At 43.5% G+C, this 10,634-nt stretch overlaps 1 protein-coding gene across 1 annotated transcript; it reads right to left on the reverse strand.

The window, feature by feature from the left end:
- Positions 1 to 376: 376 nt before the first annotated feature.
- gnb2 (guanine nucleotide binding protein (G protein), beta polypeptide 2) lies at positions 377 to 10,603 on the reverse strand. Its single transcript, XM_086131262.1, has 10 exons — positions 10,107 to 10,603; positions 7,326 to 7,406; positions 7,183 to 7,221; positions 6,944 to 7,050; positions 5,845 to 5,908; positions 5,539 to 5,701; positions 3,706 to 3,772; positions 3,416 to 3,617; positions 2,603 to 2,819; positions 377 to 1,320 (listed from the first exon to the last, which is right to left on the reverse strand). Exons 2-10 carry the CDS (start codon positions 7,380 to 7,382, stop codon positions 1,214 to 1,216), a joined length of 1,023 nt encoding a protein of 340 aa, XP_085987388.1. The 5' UTR covers positions 7,383 to 7,406; positions 10,107 to 10,603; the 3' UTR covers positions 377 to 1,213.
- Between the last annotated feature and the right edge of the window lie 31 nt (positions 10,604 to 10,634).

The following is a 10,634-nucleotide window of genomic DNA, read 5'->3' on the forward strand; positions in this document are numbered from 1 at the left end:
CCAAAATACAGCTAGGCAAATTCCATTCATTTAAAGTCGAGAAATAACAGATACTGAGTGAGCCCACGACAGTGCCACAAATGAACAATCTCTGTAGAATGTAAATACTGAATTTAACTGTATAATTTTCAGCCACTTGGCATTCTGTTATGCTACTGTAAGCCTTACGTTTTTTTTGTATTCTTCCATAGTTCTAATCATTTTACTCATAAGCATCTGACTTCCAAAAGGTGCCTATAAAAACTTCAGTTTGTCCCACATTCACATCCGATGATGACCTTTAAGACAGTTAATCCATTGTGCAAGTCAACTGTTCCTCTTGAATGTGACACAAATATATTCGCATCAACAGTGCTTAAAAAAAAGGACCATTCACTGGCAGGAGAGGCTATTTATTAATATTATGTACAATTTTACCATCATGATCGTCAGATTAAAGTTTGAATACTGGCTCCTGCTCGATTTAGACTCCTCTTTACAATGCTTTTGCTTTTTCGTCACATTGTTAAGTTTCTTCTCCACTTATCCAATATTCTCTAGCAATAATCGTTAAACGTGTATCTGAGGCACAAGGGGAGAACATGAAGAAATTGAGTGTAAAAGAAAATGCACTGAGTATGGGGCATACAGCTATCCAAAAAAACCCTTCTAAAACATGGCTTAATATTAAGATATAATGATGTTTTTACCTCTATCAAATTTGTTTTCCCACTCGGTTTTAATGGACTCTGATTCTCTTCCACGTTCTCCCCGAAAAGCATCACAAGTGGCACTGAGACAGAACGTACATACTACAGTAGTATTCGTCTTAAGTGCATTTTGGACTTCATTGTAAACAAAGACAGAATTGTCCACTGACGTCTTCTGAGCTGTGTCTCTCGGGGGTTGGGAGGGGTGAGTGTATGTGGAACATTTTAAAAGGCTTCAGGTCATAGTTTTGTGTTTTTGTTTTAATACAAGAGAGCTTACAAGATTTAAATGTATTTGGTCACATTGTGTGTGTGGATTTTTTTATATTGTGTGTTTGTGTGAGAGAGAGAGTGTGTGTGTTTGTGTCACCTTGCAGCTGTAGTTTTGCACTCGAGTCGAAGGTAGCACGTGTGATTGGTGTAACTAAGTCTTCATACTATGTCTTATGTACACTTGTTGCACTTACATACAGTGCGAACACATGTGTTCCAAGAAGTGTGTGCCTGTGTACGTGTGTCTTTCTTTAGTTCCAGATCTTGAGGAAGCTGTCCCAGGACCCGGTGGACACGGCCATGCCATCATCAGTCACACCCAGACAGCTCACACGATTGTCATGGCCGGCCAAGACTCCTGGAGGAGGGTCGGCACGGACAAAAGACGACTTGTTAACATCGAAATGTTTTGCTCTCCAGACTTAAGCCGAGACGTCTTAACCCCACATAGAAGACAACGGGCCTTGTGTTTCACGGTACTTCATAATCTGACACCAAAATAACTCTGTGAATGTGTAAATATGAAAGACTTTACTGTTTGAACTTGAATTATTAACTGCCATTTTGCCCTAAATAATTGACTCCACATGAGGCTTGTATGACTTTATTTCCAACTTCAATTCCGTGGGTTCAAATTCTATTTCTCACTCATCCATCCATCCATCTATCCACTACCTGATCCGCGTGTCCTCACGAGGGTTGCGGGCGTACTGGAGCCTATCCCAGCTGTCTTCGTGCAGTATAGGCGGGGTACACCCTGAACCGGTTGCCAGCCAATCGCAGGGCACACATAGACAAACAACCATTCACGCTCACACTCACACCTAGGGACAATTTAGAGTGCTTCATTAACCTGCCATGCATGTTTTTGAAATGTGAGAGGAAACCGGAGTACCCGGCGAAAACCCACGCAGGCACGGGGAGACCATGCAAACTCCACAAGGGAAGACCGGGGCCGGAATTGAACCCTGCACCTCTTTCACTGTGAGGCCGATGTTCAGCAGGAGGTCATTCCAACGAGAGAGACCAGCAGCGGAAAAGGTTCGAACCCCCGATAGCTCTTATGAGTACCAGTCAAGGGGCGAGCAGCAGCATTCTGGACCAGCTGGAAACACTTGATGGAGGATTGGCTGACTCCATTGTCAAGTGCATTACAGTAATGCAGCCAAGATGTGTTTTTCATCCAAATATTTACTCCTAGTACAATTGAACGTTACGAACTGCGTGTATTGAGCTAGCTAGCACAGTGGTGTAAGAATATTCCGTTAAAAATATAAAATATAAAAAACGTCACCCAACGGTACCAGTAATGTTCCCGCCATACTTATTAGTATTCATTTTGATTACTTTATAATCTAGTAGTGTTTTTCCATATAAATATTTACGGTAATTATGATTTTGTAATGCGTTAACTGGGTTAGCCAAATGAAGCTAGAGAACAGCATACAAATTCTGGTTACATTGCTGATGTACTGTACGTCCGGATCTATGTCATGAATGCCTGGTGTTGTCACCCAGTAACACCTTATTTTAATTGTTAAAATCCACTAAATTCTCAGATAGAACCTTATATAGTAAATGGAAACACTATACACTATTGTCAACTTGAGTGGAATCTCCCAAATTTCTTCTGCACCCACCTGCTCTGTCTCCCTTCATGGCGTCCCAGATGTTGCAGTTAAAGTCGTCGTAGCCTGCCAGCAGCAGGCGGCCCGAGCGGGAGAAAGCCACCGAGGTGATGCCGCAGATGATGTTGTCATGGCAATAGAGGCTGAGTTCCTGGTCCGCGCGCAGGTCGAACAGCCTGCAGGTGGCGTCGTCAGAGCCCGTGGCAAAGGCGCTGCCGTTGGGGAAGAACTTAGGGAGACAACGCCTGAGGTGAGTTCAGTGGATAACTTTTTAAAATAAACATACAGGAATCATTTCAAGTCATACTAGTCAGTGCGCCATTAAAAACCATTTGGTAAAAATCGCGCCAAATACTAGTTCGATACAGAGGTACATCAAAAGCTTGAATATTTTCTTTTTAGGAAAGTTCTCCGTCAATAGTTTTTTTTTTTTTAGGAAGAAACGATGCAGTCCAGCGCAACAATATCTTACTATGCACTAGTTATTTTGTGTGGCTAGCATGTGTGGCTAGCCAGAAGCTAAGCTCCATTACATTTGTTTACAGAATAGTCCCGTAAGTAAGTCGCAAGGCCAAATGTAGTGCATGCGAAGCGTAACTGATCTTAAATAATTGCCCTTGCATTTGGTTTGAAATGATTTTTGGGGGACTATAGTTTGTGATATACAGCGGTATCTTGATTTACACATTTAATTCATGACATGACTTAGACACTTGTTCATTGAAATATGCAAATTTGCATACTACTTGTGCCACTTCAAGTTTTTGGTTGTATGTCTGTGTATGTTTTTGTTTTTTAATAACCTGACTGTCGTTGGACACTCACACAGATGGCGTTGATGTCTGACTCGTGTCCCGTGAAAGTCTGTCGACACATGCTGTCTCTGATGTCCCACAGCTTGACCGAGGCGTCGCACGCTCCCGACACAAAGGTGCGCAGGTCGGGCGCCAGAGACAGACTCATGACGTCCCCCGTGTGGCCCGAGAACACCGTGGTCTGCTGGCTCGTCTCGATGTCCCACAACGCACTTGCCGCAAAGAGCGTCGGGGGGGGGTCAGACAACTAAAATTTGCGAAAAGTGTATCGCGGGACTGTTTACAATGTATTCCGCTCACCAGGTGGTGTCTCCTGAGCTCGTGATGATTTGATTGTCGTCGATGAAACGGCAACATGAAAGGTAACCTGAGACAAAACACGCAGAAAACGCACAGCTAGGAAGTGCCGTGTAGGTCACAATAACAGAGACTTTCACACACAACCAAAAAGTGGGGACTTGCCCTATTTATTCCACTTGGTAATAGCACCACTAGCACCTTGGAATCATAGAAACATAGAAATCAGAGGTGCCCCAAACACGATCAGAAGCGTGGACCTACATTTACAGCTTGCGTGAAATTCTACTGATTCATTATTTGGAACATGTGGCATGCTGGAAGGCCAGTGCCAAGATTCAAACCAAATCTCAGAACTGTGAAGCGGATGGGCTGACCACTGGGGCGCCGCACGCTGGGCTTCAGACACAAATTTGAAATCCAAGTACTGTATCCCAAAAAATAAACAAATAAAAAAAACATGGCTCAAATAGTTCCAACGGACAGCAGTGCAGATTGTGAAGACCCGGATTAAATTTGACTGACATGGCAGCACACAGAGGCTGAAATCTAAATGGACAAGAAAAATGTAACATACACATACCGGAAGCCGTGCCGCCATGAGAAACATTAGAAAATGATGAGAAACGACTTGGGGATAATAAAAGAAAACAAATTCATGGGCCAATATTAGAATGTAGGTTGTGTATGTAGGTCAGCGCTTCTGAGAGTGTGAAGGCCAGCAGAGAAGGCCTTGCTGACCCTGACAGCTCACCACTCATTATTTTTACTGTACTTCCTCATATCGTGGCATTTACTCATGTGCAGAGATTAGCGGTAAGGTTGATTTGAGGCGCAAATGATTTTAATACTGTACAAATACATTTTAAAACAATAGTCCCATTGTCATTTTCATTTATGATGGCGCCCCCTGAGTGGCTGCCTCTCCAGCAGCGCATATCTTCTTTCTACCCACATTCTTGCTGCTGTAGACTGTAAATTTCCCCAGTGTGGGACAAATAAAGGATATCTTATCTTATCTTTATTTACTTGCACATTACACAGGCTTTTGATAGATGGTCACTGGTGTGCTCTTATGTTATTATTACTCTTAGTACTTTTAAGGCTCAACATAAAGAACTAATACTTAGTTCAAGTATTTAAATACAGTGAATTGAATTGAGAGATTTGTTTCTAAATGCATGTTTGAAGCCTGGCAGCTTTAGAGTGCCTTGTTGTCGGCTGCGAGTGCACGTACGTTACACAGATAAAGATGTTACAGCGAGGAGGGAGAAAAATAAAATAAAATTTGATTTCATGTCGATTATGGTTCGGGGCTGGCATGGACATTTTTTTTTGAGCAACTCATTGTTGCGGCATGGAAAAGCCCCGCGGCGACCTGGCATTCAAGCCACTGGAGGGCTTTGAGGGCGATATATTTTCATGGCTGAAATAGTATCCATTTTTCCAGGCTGTAGTAGAGTTATATGATTGACAGTCGACAGCCAAACAGGGCGGGGCTCCGGCACATTTAGCACACCCGTCCACAGTCATAAGTGAAGAAAATGGGGGCATTTATTGAAGATTATTGTGAAGTTTTGATGCAAGTTCATGACCCGGCGATTAATTGGGTCACATGATTTATTAAGCAATGGGTCCTATTTAAAGAAATCTGGTATTCCTGCCAAGTAGCCCACACGTATTGGCTGCAAATACTCGGATCTTAGATGACATGAGGTATCATCTGGCCTCATTACCAGCCAGTGATTAATTGAGCATCTTAATCAAGTCGCCTTCCCCATGAGGCAGCCGATCAAGGTGCACTCGTATCATCGGTTTGAGATGAAGCTCTCTCACCTGTATGCCCAGGTAGTTCCCGACTGATCCTGACGTTCCCTTCGCGTGTTTTCAGGCAGTAGATGGAGCAGATGTTATCAAGGCCTCCGCATGCCACGTAGTTCCCAGACGGGGCGTACGCACAGGTCATCACCCAGGAGGAGCGCAAGGGGATGGCGTGGATCTAAAAAAAGAAAAAGTAAAAGGTAACACGTATCAGGTAACAAGGAAGATACTCTGAGCGAGAACGTAGACTGCGGCTAATGTTGGGAATTCACATACGATGTCAGGATAAGTGTTACGACTGCGTGAGTGTGCTGCGTGTACCTTGTTAGTGGTGTAGCTGTCCCACACGATCAGTTTGCCATCTTGAGAGGCGCTAACAAGAAGCCTGTGGAGACACGCATTACATCATGAGATCGGCACTCACTTGGGCTTCCGACGGTCTTCTTGGAACGCACAAATTGATGTGATCGCTGCATATGCATTTTTCACTTACAAACCCGCCTTAGCAGAATTCACTGCGTTCTCCCCCCGCCCCTCCTCTGTTTTGAACACTTTCCTGATGCTCGATTAATCAGAGGACTTCTTCCACATTTAGCATAAACACCAACGCATCTCAGTTTATGCTCATAGGCAACAATAATCATGAAAACTGCACTCAGACTTTCACCAAGGTCGCAATCAATCTGATTCATCTCACGGAACTATCTGGACTTGCCAGGTGATGTCGTTCCACTCCAATCCTGTAAGAGGCAATAATGCGAATTACATGGTGACTGCCAACTGCGACACACGGCGTGCCGCTTTCGTCGCAGTTCGGCTTCTGGATGTTCACCCAAAATGCAAGCAGTGAGAAGGTGAAATAAAAGCCTTAATCCGCACCTTCATCCGGATCCTAGCTAAAATGTAAGGGATCATTCCTCGGCCCCTTGAAAATTTTGTGGAAATCGATTATGGAAGGATCTCGTTTGAATAACCTTGCAAATTGACTCACTTTGAAATCTGGGCCGATTTAATTTGATTTCAAGATGGGAAGCCTTCCTGTTACATAAACGGCCGCTACCCGAAGTTGCTTGTATCTTCTGCCATATTAGTAGTTGGCATAGAGAGCTGAACAAAGATCAATTTGGCTGGCCTCGGGCCGAAACCTCCGATGTTACGATTTGGTAAAATTCATATTTTGGGGCTAATTTACTAATCCAGAGCTGGTTAGGAATCACTCCCCTCAGTATGCTAATACAAACCACATACCATAACAATCATGGCTAATGCTTAGCTTTTTTTTAAATCAAGAAATAATGAGGGCATCTTCCAAATGTTGAAAGTTTGCAAGTATTTGTCCTCCACCAGTCCCTGAGGAATGCCATCACAGGCTGAAAGTAGAACAGCACCAGAAAATATACAGAGAGCCGTTAAGCCCCACCTTGAGTCTGACCCCCAGTGCATGGCATAGATCTTAGCAAGGTGGCCTCGGAGGGTGCGTCTTGTTCGCATCTGTATCCGCCCCACTGGATCCAGACCAGCAGTTATCTAGGTAGTACATGATGACAAGTAGATTTCAAAAATAGGACAATAGGATCTTTTTTTAATTTTTATTTTCCTGATAAAGCCGCGTACTGATAAACTCCATATACTCATCATCGTTCATTCTGTGACACTCACCTGTGTCAAGGTGGAATCCCCACATGCTTTCCTGGCATCCTGAAAAACACCAAGAAACGGGAGAATAGAGTGAAAAAGTCAGAAAGCGTAACAGTATGTTGTAAAGGGAAACAATTTGGGACTCCAAGAAATACTCAACATACTCGTATCTGGTTCCTCAGCTGCTCGGCCTCCTGGCGAAGCTGCTCCAGCTCACTCATTTTGGAATTTGGTGTAGATGCCGCCTGTTAGTCGGAGAAGAGTAAACGTAAGAGACGTCTGCTCGTGTACAATTAGTTGAAACAACACAGAGTGCGCAATCAGATCGTATTCCAACGCTATTTGCTACCAGAGATTCTCAAAGCGAGCGCGGGCTCCAGATAGTGGTATGTGAAAGAGTCACTGCCTAAATACCGTTCAGTTGTGTTTCACTTTTTTACTTTTTTTTTACATTTGCATGACATTTTTAAGATACATTTTAATTGCATCATTCAAGTACATTTTTGTTTTCTTCCTGTACAGGATGTTTTATAAGTTTGTGTCACCTTATGTTACCTTATATCTCAATGACTTTTGAAGATATGAAACCCCAACTTCTATTTCCCGAAAGCTATCGATCGCAGATTTTTGAAGCTAAAATTTGAATACAAAAATCCAAGAAATTGTTTTATTTGATTTTTCCACAAACGTATGCGAGCCCTTGGTTACACGGCATACATCGAAACGGTAGACCGTTTCTTGCCAAAGGCGAACGAGCCAATCGGAATTTACGGTTGTCAAGGCCTCAGTTATCCGAATCTTCAGATCATCCTTTCTTATTAAAATGTAAGACACCAAATGCCTTCTCCTTTCCAGTGTACGGCATTATAAGCAAATAGCGATGAACTCACTGCAAACCACATTTTACATCGTGCATAGTGCACACAACTCAGTATAAGAACTCGTCTTTTGTGCCTAAAAATTTCTTTATTTAAATACGCAAGTATGCTGACCAGACACCTCATTAGGTACACCTATACAGTCGAACGAGATCCAGTTGGAGAGATCTGTATCAAAGATAGCTCTATACCACAGGTTTCAAACTCAAAGCCCGGGGGCCAGATCCATCCTGCCGCATCCTCACCCGGAAAAGCAAATGAATAGATTTTTTTTTTTGTTACCCTTTTGACAGTAACTTGAACAATTATTGAACCATTACCCTTGCCATCTGATTTCAAAACTAGTAATCCATCAATTTGTTGTGTATATGTAATAATTCGATGAGATGAAGTGACCCTGAGTTTGACACGTCTGTCCTATATAATGAAGGTTATACTTTCACACCTGCAGTTAAATGTGGTAACGAAAATATTAGATGCACCTCTCACTAGGATGCAAGCAACTGCAGTAACGTGATATATGCTGGAGTTACATTAAAACCTCTTGGATATTTGCATTCAAACCTGTGTTTTTATTTCTAAAAGGCAGAATTTGTCATGCAGATCTCTGTACCGGGTCTTCATTCATTCATTCATCTTCCGTACCGCTTGATCCTCACGAGGGTCGCGGGGGGGGGAGGGGGGGCTGGAGCCTATCCCAGCTGTCTCCGGGCAGTAGGCGGGGGACACCCTGAACCGGTTGCCAGCCAATCGCAGGGCACACAGAGACGAACAACCATCCGCGCTCACACTCACACCTAGGGACAATTTAGAGTGTTCAAACAGCCTGCCACGCATGTTTTTTGGAATGTGGGAGGAAACCGGAGCACCCGGGGAAAACCCACGCAGGCCCGGGGAGAACATGCAAACTCCACACAGGGAGGCCGGAGCTGGAATCGAACCCGGTACCTCTGCACTGTGAAGCCGACGTGCTAACCACTGGACTATGTACCGGGTCTTAATATGTGTAATTTATGAAGTGTCTGGTGCATTTAATGATGATCTTTCTTCATCCCAGATTTGGACATTAGATTAAAAAAAAAAATCAAGAAAACCATAATATTTTAATCCCTAACTACTCGTGAGAATAAACCCTGTAATCTGTTTACAACAGTGCCACTGTGCCCGGTTGAACTATGGAATAATAATCTGCACAGACTAAGATGCCACAGAGCCAGCGTGCATAGCTAGCAGGCAAAAGATGCTGAGGGACCACTCCCACGAAAGCCGAGGGGACCTGTTACACTTGTGTACCAAGCCGAAGCGCACTATTATTAACTCAGAAGGTTAATATATCTCGGAGTGGGAGTGGAATTTTTGCTGGAGGCCTACTGGGGTCACTGCAACGCAGTAAGAAGTGTGTTTTTGAATCAATGAAGTGGCTTGAATTATTGAAACCAAGAAGCCAAAAAGGGGTGTCACCACCTGACACCAATGGTTGTGTAACCATTGAGGAGCTAAGAAGGTTTACAGTGTCCAAAATGAGGCCCGCAAACAGCCATTGGAGGACAAAATGTCACATTTTAACATTTCCTTTTTTTTTTTTTTTTTTTTTTACTTTTCACCCGTTGACATCGTTTTTACTGTTGGCATCTCTCTGTATGGATGCACGATCAGCCCATGGGTCTTTTTTTTTTTCTTTTGGGCTAAGAGCATGCTGCCCCACCCCTTTGACTTGCACACCATGGTTACATCTGCAGCTGGAAGAGAGCCCACAGCTAACATGAAGAGTGTAATGTCAGAGATAGTGAGGCCCGGCTCACTGCCACAGTCAAACACGAAGGCCTCAACTAAACAGAATGTCACTACGCTACAGCACGGAAGAGGGAGAAAGCTCCACATTTCTTTCAAAATGGACAACAGGCGAATGTAGGCAGTCATAGCAACAAGATGTTTTTCATTGCAGATGGTTAGAGCACCATCATCATCATCATCATCGTTTAAATCATCATCATCATCATCATCATCATCACCCAGCCATCTTACACAGTGAAAACTGGCCTATTCACTTTAATAATGGGTGGCTACCTGTTAATTCCACCGATGCTCCTCTTTGATTGTCGTGAAAAAAGCCAACTCCTTTGAATAAATAATGAGTAAAAATTCCCGTGGGTTTTAACAATAGGTATTTTCTCTCATGTGGTTTTATATATGTATCTAAAAAAATGAAATATGCAGAGAAGATGCACACGAAGAGGCGTCAGTGGGCAGGCACACGGAGGAGGAAGAGGGGGAGGTCTTCACACATTTCCACACAAGAAAAAAAGAATAGCACAAAAAAAACACACACACATCCACGGCTGCTGCGTAGCGGCTTTGCCCTCTTTTCTTCACGCCGAACAAGTCCAAGTTGACATGGTGGTGAAAGATAAGCTGCAGTTCAGTCCACGCTCGTCTCAAGCCAAGGAGCGTCAAATAGCACTCGCTCTGTTTTTTATTTTTTACTCCGATTTTGCTCTTCGTGACGTGATCTTCATTTCCTTCCTCTCGCTCAGTGGTTTCCTCCTCCTTCTCGTCGTCGTCCTCCTCCCTCCTCCTCTCCCTCCTCATCACTCG

The sequence above is a fragment of the Hippocampus guttulatus genome, chromosome 15 (assembly GCF_054856545.1).
Source record: "Hippocampus guttulatus isolate MCC_2025c chromosome 15, RoL_Hgut_1.0, whole genome shotgun sequence".
Lineage (NCBI taxonomy): Eukaryota > Metazoa > Chordata > Actinopteri > Syngnathiformes > Syngnathidae > Hippocampus > Hippocampus guttulatus.

Bases quoted from the DNA above. Each gene is read 5' to 3' on its own strand.
- gnb2 (XM_086131262.1), bottom strand. From the start codon at position 7,382: ATGAGTGAGCTGGAGCAGCTTCGCCAGGAGGCCGAGCAGCTGAGGAAC. The intron at 3,618-3,705 runs GTGAGCGGAATA...CTTTGCGGCAAG, and splicing joins AGCTCAGGAGACACCACCTG to TGCGTTGTGGGACATCGAGA. The intron at 1,321-2,602 runs GTGGGTGCAGAA...ACCCTCCTCCAG, and splicing joins CATGAAGGGAGACAGAGCAG to GAGTCTTGGCCGGCCATGAC.